The sequence below is a fragment of the Argentina silus genome (genome assembly GCF_951799395.1).
Source record: "Argentina silus genome assembly, chromosome: 6".
In the NCBI taxonomy this organism is placed as follows: Eukaryota; Metazoa; Chordata; class Actinopteri; order Argentiniformes; family Argentinidae; genus Argentina; species Argentina silus.
Window position 1 is genome coordinate 1,554,728 of NC_139660.1, and position 19,581 is coordinate 1,574,308.

General features: G+C 45.9%; 3 protein-coding genes across 3 annotated transcripts in view; 2 read left to right on the forward strand and 1 right to left on the reverse strand.

Moving 5' to 3' along the window:
• LOC310805714 (flavin-containing monooxygenase 5-like) overlaps window positions 1-2,375 on the forward strand; it is a gene marked incomplete at both ends in the record, with an annotated part of 5,515 nt that extends 3,140 nt beyond the window's left edge. Inside the window, 5 exons of the mRNA XM_083671514.1 lie at window positions 1-15; window positions 540-675; window positions 799-1,018; window positions 1,578-1,650; window positions 1,925-2,375. The exon at window positions 1-15 is cut by the window's left edge and continues 182 nt beyond it. Of these exons, the coding sequence (XP_083527640.1) occupies window positions 1-15; window positions 540-675; window positions 799-1,018; window positions 1,578-1,650; window positions 1,925-2,375 (895 nt within the window). The remainder of the gene's footprint in view (window positions 16-539; window positions 676-798; window positions 1,019-1,577; window positions 1,651-1,924) is intronic.
• A 1,742-nt stretch (window positions 2,376-4,117) lies between these two features.
• LOC310806009 (flavin-containing monooxygenase 5-like) lies at window positions 4,118-9,720 on the forward strand. Its single transcript, XM_083671934.1, is given in 10 exon segments — window positions 4,118-4,252; window positions 4,502-4,690; window positions 4,895-5,060; window positions 5,947-6,039; window positions 6,042-6,064; window positions 6,818-7,014; window positions 7,378-7,525; window positions 7,694-7,901; window positions 8,247-8,319; window positions 8,733-9,720. Coding segments are annotated over 10 exon segments (1,650 nt in total). The 5' UTR covers window positions 4,118-4,120; the 3' UTR covers window positions 9,154-9,720.
• A 499-nt stretch (window positions 9,721-10,219) lies between these two features.
• On the reverse strand, window positions 10,220-18,761 carry LOC310805715 (flavin-containing monooxygenase 5-like; the record flags this gene model as incomplete). The annotated part of the gene is made up of 11 exons (XM_083671515.1): window positions 10,220-10,426; window positions 12,123-12,589; window positions 15,158-15,555; window positions 15,651-15,723; window positions 16,201-16,420; window positions 16,592-16,727; window positions 16,884-17,080; window positions 17,557-17,699; window positions 17,832-17,997; window positions 18,155-18,343; window positions 18,630-18,761. 11 exons carry the CDS (start codon window positions 18,759-18,761, stop codon window positions 10,220-10,222), a joined length of 2,328 nt encoding a protein of 775 aa, XP_083527641.1.
• Between the last annotated feature and the right edge of the window lie 820 nt (window positions 18,762-19,581).

Consider the following 19,581-nt stretch of genomic DNA (forward strand, 5'->3'; position numbering starts at 1 on the left):
TCAGCCTAAACACGGGTAACTATGGGCATCAAACTAAAACTACCCATATCTGATCTACTATTTGAATGTCACAATGACCTTTATATACAGTGCTGGGACAGTGAAGTAGTGCCCTGCGTAAGTATTGGGACAGTGAAGCATTTGTTCTCCTTTTGGCTCTCTACTCCAAAAGTTTGGATTTGAATTCAAACAATTACTATGAGGTTAAAATATAGATTCTCAGCTTTTCTTTGATGTTATTTGTGTACATATTGGTTTCACCACTTTTTATACAATCCCCCCATTTAAGGGCACCAAAAGTAATGGGACAGATTCATATAATGTCTAAGCACTCATGTTTAGTATTTGGTCGACAATCCTTTGCATGCAATAACTGCCTGAAGTTTGCGACCCATTGACCCACCAGATGCTGGGTATCTCCTCTGCTGATGCCCAGCCAGGCCTGGACTGTATCACATCAGCTCCCTCATCCTTTAGTCAGACACACTGTGGTCGAGTGCTGAGTTGAGGGTTCTGATGGTTCTACTTTTGGGTTCTAGGTTCTTTGCTCAGATTCCCGTGGTTAACGACGACCTGCCGGGTCGGATCATCTCCGGTCGGATCCAGGTGAAGCCAAATGTGAGGGAGTTCCGTGGTTCCAGTGTGGTGTTTGAGGATGGGAGCGTCGTGGAAAAGGTGTGTAGCAAGACACTGTCAACAGTCAAGAAGAGCAGAGAATTCCAACACTTTTTCCATATCATTTGCCTAAAAACCTGGTTGTGTGTGTGTGTGTGTGTGTGTGCGCGTGCGCTGTTACAGGTGGATGTGGTGGTGTTTGCCACAGGATACAAGTATGATTTCCCCTTCCTGCCTTCGGCTCTACGGGCTAAGAGTGGTCTCAAGATGAGGCTCTACCGGCACGTTTTGCCCCCTGGCCTGGCTCAGCCCACCCTGGCCGTGGTGGGCTTGGTGTATGGGCTGGGAGCCGTCAACCCCCTGGCTGAGATGCAGGCCCGATGGGCCACCAGGGTCTTTAAAGGTGAACTCACAGAGTTTCACATTTTCTAGAGTTCAGTTCCACATGATGCAGTCCTGCAAGTTGCTGATATGTCTCGGTGTTTCTGTACCCTGTTCTCACATCTTCTATTGGTTCAGTATTATGACATCAAGCTGGGAACAACATGTCATACACCAGAGGGCGCACTTCCCCAAATGAACTGTGATCATATGGGGGGCGCCGTGTAGTCAACCTTCTTCATCTTCTGTGATTTGAGTGGATGGAAATCATATGCTGGTGGTTCACTGCCACCTGCTGTCCTGGAGTGTAGTATCAACTCATCTCCAGTGTCTCAGGTCAGTCCTTTCTGGGCACCAGTAGATGGCGCCATGCACCTGAAAGCCATTTACAGTCTGTAGATAAACCTGTTGAAGATGAAGACCCGTGTGTAGTTGACTACATGGTGCCACTCATGCTGTCACAAATGCAAAGTCACTGTGACTGCCGATGCCACTTATTGAAGGTTTTATTTACCCTTTGGATAAAAGTGTCTGCTAAATGACTTAAATGTAAACATTTTTTTAAATGTGATTTGCTCCAGGACTACAAACCCTGCCCTCACAGGACGCCATGCTGCAGGACATTGAGAGAGACACAAGCACCATGCATCAGAGGTGAGACAACAGTTGTGCTGTATAGCAATCATATAGCAAAGAGTGTAATAATCGCTTACAAGCCCTTTATGACCTGTGTGGTGTGTGTGTGTGTCTCTCTATCTGTCTCTCTCTGTCTCCATCTCTGTTGCTGTCTCTGTCTGTCTGTCTCTCTCTGTCTCTCTCTATTTCTGTTTCTCTCTCTTTCTCTATTTCTGTTTCTGTCTTTCTCTCTCTCTATTTCTTTCTCTCTCTCTCTGTCTCTCTCTCTCTCTCTCTCTCTCCACCTTCCCAGGTTTGCCTGCTCTGAGCGCATCCCTCTACAGGTGGACTTCATCCCTTACCTTGACTCCCTAGCAGAGCAGGTGGGGGTTCGTCCCAACACCCTAGGGCTGCTGCTGAGGGACCCTGTGCTGGGGCTGCAGGTGATGCTGGGTCCCTGCACCCCGTACCAGTACCGCCTGTGTGGGCCGGGACAGTGGGACGGAGCCCGCCAGGCCATCCTAACCCAGTGGGACCGGGTGGCCCAGCCCTTCAAGACCAGGGTGGTACCAGAACCAGAACCAGAGACCACCACAACCTCTTCTAGTCTGAGTCTGATCCTGACTGTGTCAGGCACTGCGCTCCTCTTTTACACCCTCTACAGCCGACACAGCCCCCCTTCTCTCCTCACACACACCTCAGGTCTCCTCAGTAAACTGGACGATCTGCACAAGATCATGTGGGGATGGAAACTGACTCTGTAAACACGTGGAGGAGAAAGACACCAAAAAAATGTATCATGCATCAATGTAATATAACAAGAAATGCCATTTAGCTGATGCTTTTATCCAAAGCAACTTACATTGCAGTGAGTGCTTCAGTATATGTGGTCCCAGCAGGAATCAAACCCACAACCTAAGCGTTGTTAGCGCCATGCTCTACCAACTGAGCCACAGAGGACCACCAATGTCATCAGCTAAAATGTGATTTTACCAGGGGATGCAGGATATGTTACTTTACTCATGATTTGTTGGTTTTTACAAGTAAATGCATGCTGGCATTTGGAAGGCAATCTTCTCATTCAATAAAATAAAGGCTATTTAAGATGTTGATCTGGACAGAATCACCCTTTCAAAAACAAAGGTGCAGCTACACCCACAGACATCATCCAGGTAATCAGGTCAAAAGTAATTAATTGCTAATGATACTGTATGTAACTAACCACAACTCAAAGTTCACAATCACTGTCTTTACTCCGCCCACCGCAATTTTTCACACTGGGCATGTGGTGTTGCAAGCCAGCCAAGAGACAGGTCTATGCAGTAGGAAACACTTTTGTTGAACTTCTCGGAATCGTAACAGGTAAGACTATGTTTTTATTGGAGCTTTCAGTATGTGTGGTGATGCGGGAGAGCGAAAGCTACAAATTGCATCAATAGAAAGTTGATCGATGTTTCTTTTTCACGCCCGGCTACAGCATCTTTAATTCACTTTTGTCAATAGGCCGCTTTTACCGCTATCACGAAACTAACGGTCAAACAGTCAAAGAGACGGAAAAGAGACGCCCTGCCTATGAACCTAGTTGCTGCTGTAATAAAGCGAACTGTGTTGTTCTGTGTTCACATATTTGCATAACAAACAGGCTGCCCAATTTCATCTAACCGTCCGTGATTCAACGACCAGTAGGGCTGAGGTGTAAAGGAGAGGCTTGATGCGCGGTTATCAACAATGTAATAAACATCTCTACAACCCGCCACCTCTGATAGAGGAGAGAGTAATGTCATTAAAGAAATAGATTGTCCTTTTAGGGTAAAATGGAAACTTTGGTTTCCAGGACTGTTACAAAAACAGTGCACATAACAACAGAACATTATATCTTAAAATATATATGGCTCAGATAAAGGGAAGCTAAGCAGTGTTGGGGAGGAGTTTCACAGCATGTAGTTCAACTATCAGTTTAACAGAATGTTGCAGTAGCTTGGTGGTAGTTAAACTACATTTAAATCCTAGTAATGTTTCCTGTAGTTAACTACTTTTTTACCATGTAGCGTTGTAGTAAGCTACTGTCACTACTCACTACGTTTCCCTCAAAAAACATGTAACGTTGAAATAAAGTAAAATAAACGTCCAATAAAGTTTTTCTCACTGAATGACATTCGTGTAGGCTATACATTAGTGATAAAAATGAATGATATTCTATGGGAGCTCCACGTTTAACATCACTGAACCATTGAATGGAGGAGTAATCTCATGTTTTCTGTTTTCACTCCCCATACATCCCTTCAGACTATTGGCACATGGTGGTAGTGATGTGAAAGCATGGAAGAAACTTCCCCACCTTGCACCTGTTGTCCTCTCTCTTAACTAACAATATATATATATATATATATATATATATATATATATATATATATATATATATATATAGAGATAGATAGACGTATAACCCTACACTATATCCTGTTGTTGTTTTCTGCTAACCCTAACCCTCCCTCTGCAGACAGCGAGGATGACCCGGCGTGTGGCAGTGATTGGAGGGGGCAGCTCAGGCCTGACCTGTATCAAGAGCTGTCTGGACGAGGGGCTGGAGCCTGTGTGCTTCGAGAGCAGCGATGACATCGGAGGCCTGTGGAGGTTTAAGGTGAGTGAACACTCTGGGTGCATCTCAGTAGTCTTAGGTGGCTTCCTCTCTTCTTTTCTAATTTCCTTCATCTTCACTGAAATGAAAGAGAGTAGAACTGATAAGCTAAAAACGATGAGCTCTCTCTTATCAAGGTGGGTGTGCTAACCGCACTGCCAAGAGACTAAACCTCCTTGGCTATGGATGATGATGATGATGATGATGAAGATTATACTAACAATACCTGTGTGACTGACTGTCCTTCCCCAGGAGAACCCAGAGCCGGATAGGGCCAGCATCTACCACTCTGTCATCATCAACAGCTCTAAAGAGATGATGTGCTTCAGCGACTTCCCCATCCCCGCCCACTTCCCCAACTACATGCACAACTCCCTCATCATGGACTACTTCCGCATGTATGCAGACCGCTTCCAGCTTGTCAAGCACATACGCTTCCAGGTGAGGTCATCGTCATAACAACAGCTGTTTGTAGTGGTCCTATTACAAATCATTCAATGATTCAGTCTGTCTGGATCCTTTATTTATAGTAAAAGTACACTTTATCTACATCTATATTACACTTTACCTTTTAATGTCAACGTTTCGGTCTGTCTGTCTATTTCTCTCTCTCTCTCTCTCTCTCTCTCTCTCTCTCTCTCTCAGACCAGAGTCCTCCAGGTGAAGCAGAGGCCAGACTTCTCTCACTCAGGCCAGTGGGATGTGGAGACGGAGAACAGGGAGGGAGAGAGGGAGAAACACATTTTTGATGCGGTGATGATCTGTATTGGACACCACTGTCACCCCAACTTACCACTCAACGAATTCCCAGGTATGCCAGTGTGACCTCACCTTGATGGGGGACAGTGGGACGGAGATCTCACATGACACCCTATTCCATAAAGCCTGAGTTAAAAAAAAAAAGTCTTGTTAGCCTACTATCCTCAGGCAGGTCGTTCCAGAGTCTAGGGGCCCTAATGGCACGGTCACCTTTTGTCCTCAGTCTAGACTCCGGAACGGCCTTTTTCTTTCACGTTGGCAGACAGCCAAGACTGTCCTGTATGGTTACCGTGGAGCTAGGAGGGGGTTACACAAGGTGAACAGGTGAGGCTGGTGTAACCCAGGGTGAACTTTGAATGGTCTGTCAGGTGAATGTAAGCAAGGTGCTTTTATTGTCGTCTTATCTGAAACTACTACTTCATTGTTATGAAATGTGGTGAATGATACGGTTAAGTTAGGTTAAAGCTTGATTCAGTAAAACATGCCTTAACTACAGCCCTTCCAAACAATGTAGGAACTTAATTACACTGAAGCACTTGATTGATTGTCCTGCACTTGACTGTAATGGATCAAGCACAGGTCTGACAAACTGATGTCCCACCTCAGATATCTTGAGATATATGAGAATACTCCCTCTTTATTGAAAGAAAAGTAACCCTACAAGTGAGAATCATCTGATTCAATCGACCATTCTGTCAACTCTATATTAAAAGCACTCACCTTCTGCTATGTCCAGTCTCCTATCTCCTATCGCAGTACATGCCCTCTTGGCCTAACAGAAGACACCACTGTGTGTGGAGAAGGGGAGGCTGGCGGAGGTAGAAATCGGAGGACAGATTTTAATGCATGGAATGGAATGCCCGTCCTCCTATTTCTACCTCCACCAGCCTCCCCTGGTGTGGAGGTAGTCAGGTGGCTGAGTCCTATCTGTCTTCCAGGCATTGACACGTTCAAGGGGAAGTACTTCCATAGCCGGGACTATAAGACCCCAGAGGAGTGGCGTGGGAAACGGGTGGTGGTGATCGGGATCGGGAGCTGAGCAGATTCACCAAACAGGTACAACACCGTCCTCCTGGGCTTAGCCCAAGGTGAAGCCACAGAAGTTACTATGGAAGCTTTCCCTTTCTACTGTCGTGAAGAGGAAATTCAGGAACTCTTGGCAGAAAATGAAACTAGACAGTAATGCTTCTTAGTTGTTAAATCCAACACGTTTTGTTCTAGTTCCAAGCATTTCTAAAGAGTTCCATTGTCCTCCAAAAGTTGCTGAATTTCCCTTTTCACTTCAGTTTGCTCCTTGGTTGGACAACGAGGTAGCAGCAGAGTTCCTTTCCCCTTTCCACTGTAGTCAGAGGATTGTTGACTTTTGCAGTAGACTTCACTTCCTATTTGCTAAATCAACATTCTTGGTGATTGAATTAATAGGAGTCAGATGGTATTCATCACAAACTTTCACCAAGAAATGATCGGACTATTTTAAACCACCACTCAAAATAGCTTGTGTTTTCTAAGGCAGATATGTTCATGCAGAGAGCATTTGACCCAGTTTGCTGTGTGCATAGTTAAGTGGGTTTGGATAACAATGCTGGTATTATTGCATAGCCAGGAGTAGCTAGATCAGATTGCAGACTTGGGCAGAAGACACAAGAAGCACACCATAGGACATAATCATGTGATATTGTACTGGAGCACCCACAGCAGTTCAGGCAAGGCTGTATAACTCCTAGTTGATCAGGAAACTGAACTAAGACGATTGGGATGCTCCCTTCTCTCCTCCTCTCTCTCCTCCTCTCTCCCCTCCTCTCTCCCCAGGTGTTCCTCAGTACTCGGAGGGGGGCGTGGATCCTGAGCAGCGTGGGAGATAATGGGATACCCACGGACATGTTGTTTACCAGGGTGGTGAGATTGGTTAGGGCGATTATGCCCTTCAATACGCTCTGTAGACTGGGCGAGAACAGACTCAACCAGAGGTTCAACCACAGCCTCTACTCCCTCAAGCCCAAACACAGGTACCGAACATTCAAATAATTGTTTTGCAGACAAAGAACACACTTGTCATTTTTGGAGTCAGATGTCAGACATCACCGTTAAGATTGCTAGCAAAAATAAATGTGAGAGGTTTAACGAACGGTCATTTAGTAATATTTATTTAGTAATTTACTGAAATGTACCATTAACTGCCTACAGTACTAGCTCTCTTTTACTAGCAATAATGACATCTGTCTCCAAAAATTACGAGTTACAAGTTATTACTTAGTAATTAAATTACAAGTGTCTCCAGTTTTGTTTACATTCTGCAGTTTGTGACATATAGACTTTCATAGCATATTGATCTGAATTGAGCTCTCAGGGAACCTGATTGTCTCTCCCAGGCTGTTCAACCAGCACCCCACGGTGAACGATGAGCTGCCAAACCGCATCCTGTCTGGGACAGTTCTGGTGAAACCCAACATCCGGAGGCTCCAGGGCTCCAGCGTGGAGTTCGACGACGGGACCGTGGAGGACAACATTGACCTGGTGGTGTGTAATCATTAACATGTACACACACACACACACACACACACACACACACACACACACACACTTTCTCCAGTCAACAGCGCTATCAGAGCAGTGCACATTAAAGAAAGGAAGCAAGGAGAGGAAGCTACTCCAGACTATTGAGATGCACCCCATGTCTTGTTTCAGGTGTTTGCGACTGGCTACAGCTTCTCCTTCCCATTCCTGTCCTCCCACGTGCTTCCTGTGTCGGGAAACAAGGCGTCTCTCTATAAGTACATGTTCCCTCCCGGGTTAGAGCGCCCCACGCTGGCCGTTATAGGGTTGGTGCAGCCGCTGGGAGCCACCATGCCCATCTCTGAGATGCAGGCCCGCTGGGCTACACGCATGTTTAAAGGTAAAACACCAACACCGTCAGTTTCATTGTTTAAAACTGATGGATCCAGCCTTTAGGGTTAGGTAGATTAGGTAGATTTAAAGGGATGTTCCACTTTTTAAAAACATTTATTTTTAATAAACATTTACCATTACAGTTTCTTTGTGACATATGTTGTTGTCGACCTCACTGCTCTCTCCATCGAAACACAATGATGTGTCACATCTCCTCCACCATCTACAGTACGTTGCCATTAAACTGGACAGGTAACGACACTGATGTGGTACAGTTCTGTATGTGTCCCGTTACATTGATGGACTGACTCACATTGGTACATTGGAATTTGACATCCTCTTTGTTTCACAGGGTTGAATAAGGTTCCTCCGATGGCCGTCATGCTGAAGGACATTAAAGTCAAGGAGGAGGCCATAGCAAAGAGGTGCTGTGGTGCTTTTTTCTTCATTTGTTCTTCCATTCATTCGTGATTGACAGAAGCGATTTATTGGACTGGACTGAACTATCTGACCTGCCTGAGGATATTAGGCTAGCAAGATCAGTATCTTCTTTTAAATGTCTTCTTAAAACTCATTTTTATAGACAAGCCTTTTAATTGATGCCACCCTGATTCTTTTTAATGTGTTGTGTTTTACTGTTTTTCTACTTTCTTTCAGTTTTTGATGCTGCTCTTATTCTTTTTGAATGTGTTTTGTGTTTTTCTGTTTCTACTTATATTTTTGTTTTTATTTGCATATCTGTTTTATCTGTTTGTAAAGCACTTTGTAACATTGTTTTTAAAAAAGTGCTATATAAATAAAGTTTATTATTATTATACTAAACTCTTCTCTGCCGCAGGTACGTCACCTCCCAGAGACACACCATTCAGGTGAACTACATTGAATACATGGATGAGATAGCAGAGCAGGTGGGGGTTCGTCCCAACATCCTAGGGCTGCTGCTGAGGGACCCTGTGCTGGGGCTGCAGGTGATGCTGGGTCCCTGCACCCCGTACCAGTACCGTCTGTGTGGGCCGGGACAGTGGGACGGAGCCCGCCAGGCCATCCTAACCCAGTGGGACCGGGTGGCCCAGCCCATGAAGACCAGATCTTCGGACATCCCTGAGCCCCAGTGTTCCTCCTCTTTCCCGCTGGTCCTCTCCCTGTCAGTGGCTGCCCTGGCTCTCGCTGCCTTCTACAGCAGGAACAACCTACCAGCTTTCCTACAGGACCCTACTGCACTCCTAGACAGGATCAAGGTCTACCTACCCGGACAATGACCTGAGAGTTACTCTTAACCCAGATTCACAATGAATGCTGAGTACAGATTGCAGAATAACGACCTGGACAGGAATCACTAATCTCTGTTGATTAATTTGCCAGGTTGTTGTTGCGACAGATAATGTGCGTGCAATATGTTCATGAAAAACCACCAACTTATAGACAGTAAATTAATAGTAATTGTACAAGTATATAACACTGTCATAACCAATAATAAGCCAAAGAATGGACACAGTAATAAGGCTAGCAAATCACAAAACAATATGACACAGTGTCCACACTGGGGATCAAGTCGCCCTGGGATGAGGCGGAAATGTAGGCCACTTGTGACCACAGTACAGGCTGAATAATTCACAAAGTGTGATGATGTGTGATGTATGCTGGCATTTGGAAGGTGTGAGATTCCACTGTTGTGGAATGAAAAGTCTGGACCACGAATATCTGGGAGAGAAGTCTTGGTCTTTATTGTAGTACGACAGGAAGCAGTACAGCTGACGTATACACGTTCTTACTAGCTCTGCAGCTAGGCTTCTCTGATTATCACTCTCACACTCCCTCACTCCCTCACTCCTGACCCCCATACCTTCCCGTACTTTTCCCCTCCACAAATCACACCCTGACCATATGACGTTAGTGTCCTGTGTTGTGTTCATGTATTCATTCTTACAATCTATGAAAGGCAAATGTTCTCGTTGAATGAAATAAAGTCTATTTGAGATGTTGATCTGGACAGTATCATCCTTTCAAAAGAAATGTTGACAAATTTTTTATGAAACATGCACTCACCGAGAACTTTATTAGGAACACTATACTAATACTGGGTAGGGCCTCCCTTTGCTCTCAAAACAGCCTCAATTCTTCGTGTCATTGATTCCACAAGATGTTGGAAACATTCCTTTGATATTCTGGTCCATGATGACATGATTGCATCACACAATTCCTGCAAGTTTTTCAGGTCCACTTTCAAGCTGTGAATCTCCCGTTCTACCACATCCCAAAGGTTTCTATTGGATTCAGATCCAGTGACTGGGAAGGCCACTGAAGAACACTGAACTCATTTCATGTTCATGAAACCAGTTTGTGATGGAAGTGTATATGCTGCAGCAGGCTGAAGGTGTGAGCGTAGAGGCGCAGGTAGAGCAGCACCTGGGAGTGGTGCATGTTGTTGGGGAGGTCAGCTGGAGGAGGGAAGTCACTATATGACATCATCTCTTTGGAGCTGTTGATGACCACAGAGTAATAGATGTTGGCTCTGTCAGGCTCCAGCTGATCCTGCAGAAGGACAATGGAACACGTCCAGGTACATTATAGAGCAACTGGCTGACCTCTCTGTTTCTCATACGTTAGAGTGCTGTGTCAGCCACTATGTGATGTCTCTCCCTCTGTGCTATGATAAACATTTAGAGGACTGTTTAACTCCAGCCCTCCAGGGTCATAATGTCTGCATAGTTGGCATAGTTGGCGTGTGTGTGTGTGTGTGTGTGTGTGTGTGTGTGTGTGTGTGTGTGTGTGTGTGTGTGTGTGTGTGTGTGTTGATAGCTGCCACTGGTCCAGCAGAGAGGGAAAACAAACGTCACATCTAATCTGAAGGCTTTAGGAGGAGCTAACCTCATAACAGACACTGTAGGCTGCTAAAGAACTGGTCAGCATTGGGCTTAAGAAAGAATGTGTATTTCAATGAAAGAACGACTCACGAAACAAAATCAAAAATGCACCACCAATTTTACTGCAGTCAGAATTGCACTTCAATATGGAGTGAGTTATTCATTCATTTATTTAATTTGTTCATTTATTACATTCATTCGATTAATTAGTTGTATTCATTAATTTGATCGATTCATTGAGTCAATTGATTTCTAACATTATTTAAGAAAGTCTAAGAGTGTAGGCATCAACTGTAGGCCCGACCCGAGGCCGTGGGACGCCACCAGGAAATGAGAAAAGAGCCACATCTTCCTTTTGTTGCCTGTTGGTTTTGTGAGTTTGTGCCGCATTCATAGGCTTCACACACGCAGCATAACACGGAACATAACACGGAGAATAACACATAACACGGAACATAACACGGAGAATAACACGCAACACGGAACATAACACGGAGAATAACACGCAACACGGAACATAACACGGAGAATAACACGCAGCATAACACGGAGAATAACACGCAGCATAACACGGAGAATAACACGCAACATAACACGCAACATAACACGGAGAATAACACGCAACATAACACGCAACATAACACGGAGAATAACACGCAACATAACATGTTTGCCAATGCAGTCAGACTCAGTGCGACAATATTTTGTATTTTTTGCCATGCAAAAATAACGGCTTTTAAACTTGTTTTGTTAATGTGGAATTAAGAAATGTGGATCATTTCTCAATGGGATACAAACTTGCCTGTATCAGACATGTCTGGTTCGGGCTGAAATTAAAACTCTTCATGAATAACAGGTTTGCTCGTACAATGGGTCTCTGTCTCGTAATCCTTCAGTTGTTATAATGACCCTTAGATCTTCTTCTGCATCCTCTCAACAAATCATGATGTAAGCAAGACATGGACAATACTGAATGAGTTTAATGTTTTAATCCCAAATAATGTCCAATGGATGACGTGTTTGTATGGGGGGAAGGGGGGTGTGTGTATGTGTGTTTGTTTGGGGGGAAGGGGGGGGTGTGTATGTGTGTTTGTTTGGGGGGAAGGGGGGGGTGTGTATGTGTGTTTGTTTGGGGGGAAGGGGGGTGTGTGTATGTGTGTTTGTTTGGGGGGAAGGGGGGTGTGTATGTGTGGGGGGAGGGGATGGGAGGAAAAGGTGTGTCTGTGTGTGGGGGGGGGGAGGGGATGGGAGGAAAAGGTGTGTCTGTGTGTGGGGGGGGGGAGGGGATGGGAGGAAAAGGTGTGTGTGTGTGGGGGGGGGGGGTCAAATACATTCTAGTCAGAGTCAGAGTCACTGTCCTGGACGTATATTCTCCGCCACTTGCGGGGACGTTCCTCAGACTGATCCTCTTCTGATTCTGATTCTGATTCTGATTCTGATTCTGATTCCCTGCCTCTCTTCCTGGCTGCCCCAGACGTTCCAGGCATCCCCTCAGAGTCGCTGTGGTCTGACCTTCGCCTCTTCGCACACATGTATGCCTGGTTCGCTGCCTGGTTCGCACTGCCTGGTTCACACAGAGCTTCAGTGAAGCTCCTCTTCCATGGAGTACTGGCCACAACACGGGCGAGGACACGCCCAGGCGTTCCTTCACCCTCTGGCCTGGGAGTCTGGCGACCCCTGACCTCAGCGATTGCCCCTGGTTGGCCATTTGACAGTTGGCCAGAGGTCCTCATGAGGATCTCCACCATCTGCTCTGCTGTCAGAGTGTGGCTCACATTGGAGACCTTCACCTCAAACTGCATCCTGATGTGCTCTCCCTCGTCCACTTCCACTGGAGGTCCATTGTTATTTGAGAGAGTGTCATCCTGGGCTGACTCCTCCTCCTCCTCCTCCTGCCCCACTTCTTCCTCCTCCTCCTCCTGCCCCACTTCTTCATCATCCTCTTCCTCGTCGTCAATCTCATATTCAAAATAACCATCCTCTTCCTCATCTGAGTAGATGGGGGGTGGAGAGATGTAGTACAAGGAGTTAGCTGTGAGAAAATAATTACACATGAATGATTACAGTACTTCACATGAACCTTCTCTCGCACACAAAAACACTTTATCAAATCAACTCAAACTTATTCATTTGTTCTTGAATATTTTTTAATTATTTTGACAGTAATTGAGAAAATCTAAATATACGATCAATGCATGTCAAAACTGTCTGGTGGGGTACCACATTGAATACTAGTGCTAGACAAGGAAACAGTGGAGCACTGCTTTTAAGCTGACAGTACTCACCAGCAATCCTGCAATTAGGATCGGTGGGAAGCATTTCAGTAATGGAAGAGGTGCATTTAGTTTTGCAAGTTAGTTGAAGGATTTCTCTCAAAGTCTTCTTTGAAGCAGTTGATGTTTGTGAGTTACATTCTGGAATGTTCATGAAGAAAGGACAATAAGGCAGGGGATGTCATAATGGTAGTTTGTGACATCATCAATCATGCTGTCACAGGGTTCTGGGTCGGAATTCACTTCTTAAAATGTTGCAATGCATGTCTGCCCCTGTAAATTGCTCTTGATATGGGTAGATTACTGTAATAAATCTAGGGGGGTAAGGCCAAATTCACTTACAATTCCTTTGGCGAGAGAGCCAAGACATAGTCGGACCCCTTCCCTGGTTTCCCAGAGAAACTAAACACATCATCTCTCTGCCTCTCCTCTTTCTCCCTGGGTTTCGTTCTTTCCCCTCTTTCCCCCCTTGTTTCCTTCCCTTCCTTCCTTGCTCTCTCTCTCTTGCTGTCTTGCTCACTTTCCCTCCCACCTTTTCTCAAGGCTGTCAAGATGCAACATACCGGAAGTCACCATACATGTACATCACAGAACACCCACCTCACCAACAAGAGTTGTCCTTCTCTCCCTCCCTCCCTCCTTCTCTCCCACCCTCCCTCCTTCCTTCCCTCCCTCCCTTTCACCTTCCTTCCTTCCCTCCCTCCCTCCATCCCTCCATCCTTATTCCCCTCTCCCTCTTGTCTCCACCGTGTCTAAGCAAACTGTTAAGAGAGTCATTACGTGTCTCTCTCTCTCTCTCTCTCTCTCACTCCCTTCCTCCCTCTGTTTCTCTCCCTCCCTCCCTATTCCCCTCTCCCTTTCGTCTCCACCGTGTCTAAGCAATCTGTTAAGAGAGTCATTACATGCCCCCTTCATCAACGGCGGAGGGAAACTTTGGCTGCTGCTTCACGGTTCCTCTTCTCTGAAACAGGGCTTTTGTCAGCCCCTGCTGTAACCAATGGAGATGCCACCCTAATTTGATCCCCCTTTTTAATTAACGTCCACGGCGCCACAGAAATATAATTCATTCCCTGGGATTTGTGTTAACATTTTAATCCCAGGAACATAATCTGATAATCAGGGGAGGCTGGTGGATGTAGAAATTGGAGGACAGGCTCATTGTAATGCTTGGAATGGAATGAGGAATGGTATCAAATACCATTTCTCATTCCATTCTATGGTTTACAATGAACCATTCCTCATTCCATTCCCCATGTCCATCCTCCGATTTCTACCTCCACCAGCCTCCACTGCTGGAGATAGATATCCACATGACTGGACTTTTCCACATTCCTGAGAATTAGGAGAGAGGTTAATAATGCCAGTGTAGCCAAGAAATCACTTAATAAAAATTATTTTGGCGGCGAAATGAAAATAAATCTCCTAACCTCTGGCTGTTCTATATCCCCTGGGGAAACCTGGTCCCACTGGGTTAGTATGGCTGGGAAACCTGGTCCCACTGGGTTAGTATGGCTGGGAAACCTGGTCCCACTGGGTTAGTATGGCCTGCCCACTGGGTTAGTATGGCTGGGAAACCTGGTCCCACTGGGTTAGTATGGCCTGCCCACTGGGTTGGTATGGCCTGCCCAGTGGGACTGTGTTTGTGGAGGAAATGGTTGAAGTTGCAGAGGATCTGTCCAAGGGAGAGTGTGTAGATGATAAAGAGTAATGGGCCCAGGATGGAGCCTTGAGGGACACCCTGTGTGACAGTGACAGAGTCCGAGGTCTGGCCGTTTAGGTGGATGGAGTTTCTTCTGTTGGTGAGGTAAGAGTGGGGCCAGCAGAGTGTGTGTGTGTGTGTGTGTGTGTGTGTGTCCGTGTGTCTTTTTTTGCAAAAAGACCAATTTCCATTTCACCTGTGTAATGGACAATAAATTCTTCTTCTTCTAAAATACCATTCACTTTATTATGCAAAAGTCTTATAGATACTGTTTTGTACAGTGACTTGATGAGTTTGAGTTATTTTAGGTAAAATAGATAGTTATACATTAGGTTCCAAATCACATTTACAATGCTCTAGAATACAGCATTTAGCTGTTACATTTACAGAGAGACCACCCAGATTCAGCAGCCTACACACATCTTACTGAGGAGACCTGTGGCGTGTGTGAGGAGAGAAGGGGGGCTGTGTCGGCTGTAGAGGGTGTAAAAGAGGAGTGCAGTGCCTGACACAGTCAGGATCAGACTCAGACTAGAAGAGGTTGTGGTGGTCTCTGGTTCTGGTTCTGGTACCACCCTGGTCTTGAAGGGCTGGGCCACCCGGTCCCACTGGGTTAGGATGGCCTGGCGGGCTCCGTCCCACTGTCCCGGCCCACACAGACGGTACTGGTACGGGGTGCAGGGACCCAGCATCACCTGCAGCCCCAGCACAGGGTCCCTCAGCAGCAGCCCTAGGGTGTTGGGACGAACCCCCACCTGCTCTGCTAGGGAGTCAAGGTAAGGGATGAAGTCCACCTGTAGAGGGATGCGTTCAGAGCAGGCAAACCTGGGAAGGTGGAGAGAGACAGAGACACACAAAGGGCTTGTAAGCGATTATTACACTCTTTGCTATATGATTGCTATACAGCACAACTGTCTCACCTCTGATGCATGGTGCTTGTGTCTCTCTCAATGTCCTGCAGCATGGCGTCCTGTGAGGGCAGGGTTTGTAGTCCTGGAGCAAATCACAAATCAAACATCTCACACACTAACATTGTAGGGGCTTGGGCAGAATCAGGAAAAGGGGAATCAATCAAATACAGTCAAGAAAATCTTTTTGTGTCTTACAGTACATGTTATTCACAGCATTATATCAAACTAAATCCACCAAAACAATAAAATCTGATGTGATTGACCATATGATTGTACAGATGCTAATCCCACTGGAAGTTTAAAGTTTTGTAATATTTATTATAGTTGTATAATGTGTTAAATGTTTGTAATGCCTTAATGGAAATGTAATGGTTTGTTATGGCTTTTTATTTCTGTGTTGGACATCAGGAACGCAATGATGTCACCTAATGGAGATCCTAATAAACATTTAAATTCAACCATAAAACCAATAGGAGACACACATAACGGGGTACAGGAACACAACACCAACTTGCAGGACTAGATAATGTGAAGCCTATGATGACGGCAGTGAGTTCACCTTTAAAGACCCTGGTGGCCCATCGGGCCTGCATCTCAGCCAGGGGGTTGATGGCTCCCAGCCCATGGATGAAGCCCACCACGGCCAGGGTGGGCTGGGCCAGGCCAGGAGGGAAAACGTGCCGGTAGAGTCGCAGCCGGTGGCCACTCTTAGCCCGTAGAGCCGAAGGCAGGAAGGAGAAATCGTAGTTGTATCCTGTGGCAAACACCACCATATCCACCTGTGACAATGCACACACACACACACACACACACACACACACACACACACACGCACCGACAGAACCAGGTTTTTAGGCAAATTGTATGGAAAAAATGTTTGTATTATCTACGAACATGGAATTCTCTGCTCTTCTTGACTATGACTGTTGACATAGTGTCTTGCGACACACCTTTTCCACGACGCTCCCATCCTCAAACACCACACTGGAACCACGGAACTCCCTCACGTTTGGCTTCACCTGGATCCGACCGGAGATGATCCGACCCGGCAGGTCGTCGTTAACCACGGGAATCTGAGCAAAGAACCTAGAACCCAAAAGTAGAACCATCAGAACCCTCAACTCAGCACTCGACCACAGTGCGTCTGACTAAAGGATGAGGGAGCTGATGCGATACATCACAATCAATCATTGTGACATTTAAATGGTGTATCAGATGTTTGGTTTGGTTAGCGTTAGTTACCCGTGTTTTGGCTGAAGGCCGTACAGCTTGTGATCGAAGCTCTGGTTTAGTTTCTTCTCAACCGTCCTGGTACTCCAGGAGGGGAAAAGTCTCCCCAGCAGCACATTAAATCTGGAGGTTCCCACCAGGTCGACTGGGATACCCCCCTCTCCCACGCGGCTGACCACCCACGCCCCAGACCGCGTGCTGAGGTACACCTGCAGGTCAGCAGAGGAAGGGTTAACGGGAGTAGAATGACGCCCGTAGACTGATCTCTGTTTTGGGTAACCCTCTAATGGCAGTGGGCAATATGGTGGAGCCTTCATTTTCTTTACATAGTTATAACACTAGAGGGCGCACTCTCCTAAATAAACGGTGACTATTTTCATCTCCTGTGTTTTGAGTGGGCGCTAATCCAGTGTTAGTGATTCACTGCCACCTGTTTTAATGGAGTGTTCCCTTGCTCACTATCGTCATGTTAGCCATTAACCATCTATAGATGAACCCACTGAAGGAGATCCAACTGACAGATGCCTTCCCAGCTCAGATCTGGAGCGTCATGTTAGCCATTAACCATCTATAGATAAACCCACTTAAGGAGATCCAGTTGGCAGATGCCTTCCCAGCTCAGATCTGGAGCCAAGCAAACTGAACCTGGGCAACAGTCCCAGAATGCATAGCACTTTTTCCATACCTGCTTGGCGACTCTGCTGATGTCCACAGCGATGTCCCCTCCAGAATTCCCAATCCCGATCACCACAACCCTTTTTCCCTGCAAACCCTCGGCACTGTGGTATTCCCAGCTGTGGAAATACCTGCCCTCAAAGCCCTCTATACCTGAGACAGAGAGAAACAGGATGAAATATGTTATTGAATAACCTGGTAATTCTGATCATGAAATTATAACTTCTGAGGGACAGTACTTAATGAAGTATTGTAACCAGGATCGGGAGTTGAGTTGACTGGTACCTGGGAAGTCTTTGAGAGGCAGGTGTGGCTGGGTGAAGTGACCGGTGCAGACCATCACTGCATCAAAGACTTGAGTCTCCTTCTGACCTGGTTTTGTCTCTGTCTCTACCTCCCACTGGCCGGAGACAGGGAAGTCTGGCCTCTGCCTTACACTGAGCACATTGGTCTGACACACACACACACACACACACACACACACACACACACACACACACACACACACACACACACTATTATATGAAGGCTTACTATTGAAAATAAACCCAACATCAGCACATCCAGTGATAAAGCCAGTATGACTGATTAAGCAAATGAACTCTGACCTGGAAGTGTATATGCTGCAGCAGGCTGAAGGTGTGAGCGTAGAGGCGCAGGTAGAGCAGCACCTGGGAGTGGTGCATGTTGTTGGGGAGGTCAGCTGGAGGAGGGAAGTCACTGTATGACATCATCTCTTTGGAGCTGTTGATGACCACAGAGTAATAGATGTTGGCTCTGTCAGGCTCCATCTGATCCTGCAGAAGGATAATGGAACACAGAGTCAATCATCCTGTCCAGGTACATTATAGAGCAACTGGCTGACCTCTCTGTTTCTCATACGTTAGAGTGCTGTGTCAGGCACTATAAGGTGTCCTCTGTGACTCACTGGGTAGAGCATGGCGCTGGCTGAGGTTGTGGGTTTGATACCCGCTGGGACCATAAATACAAAAAATGTACTCACTCACTGTGGCATATTATATATACAGCATATCATATCAAGCCACCTAAGACTACTGAGATGCACCCAGAGTGTTCACTCACCTTAAACCTCCACAGGCCTCCGATGTCATCGCTGCTCTCGAAGCACGTGGGCTCCAGCCCCTCGTCCAGACAGCTCTTGATGCTGGTCAGACCAGAGGGACCTGCCCCGATCACTGCTACCCTACGCACCATGCTGGAGCTGGGGAAGGGGGGGGGGGGGGGGCAAGAGATGGGAGCACCAGTTTGAGCAAAACACTATTTTGGATACATAAAATGTTTTATTTCTTTAATGAGAACCTATTCTCATCTACAATGCATAAAGTAGCAAGAAAAAACACAGCAAAAAGAAGCAAAAAAAGAAGAAGCACAAAACAAAATACCTGACAATTGGTGCAGTTATTTGCCTCTCCATCTAGTTCCTGTTAGATGTTGTAATCTGAGTGATTGTCTTTTCTATTCACACAATGTTGATGTTGGTAGTTACTTTGAGGTGATTTGAACTTATTTATCTACATGACTAACTTCAGCTAACTTTAGCCACCGCTAACAAACAGACAATAGGAGTGATTGAAGAACAAAACAATATTTCTTTTTGAATTGATTTGATTGATCTGGCCACAAATGTTGAACTGTTTTGTTCCCTTATCACTCTCATTGTTTTTTTGTTAGCGGTGGCTAAAGCTATCTTCAAACAACCCTGAACCATGGTGAACCATCTGAACCAGTTTCTCCTGGCACATAGACTACTTTCAACTGTCCATTAAACTTTATTTAAAACTATCCATTTAACTGCATTTAATAAAGCATGATGAACCACCCCCCCCCCCCTCACACACACACACACACACACACACACACACACACACACACACACACACACACACACACACACACACACACACACAGGCTCTCCTACCTCTTTCTTCCGGGGAACACAGAAGGAATGAGCCCAAAGTACAAACCCTACAGCTCTCTGCCTCTCTTTCTCCCAACCCCCAAATCAAAGAAACAG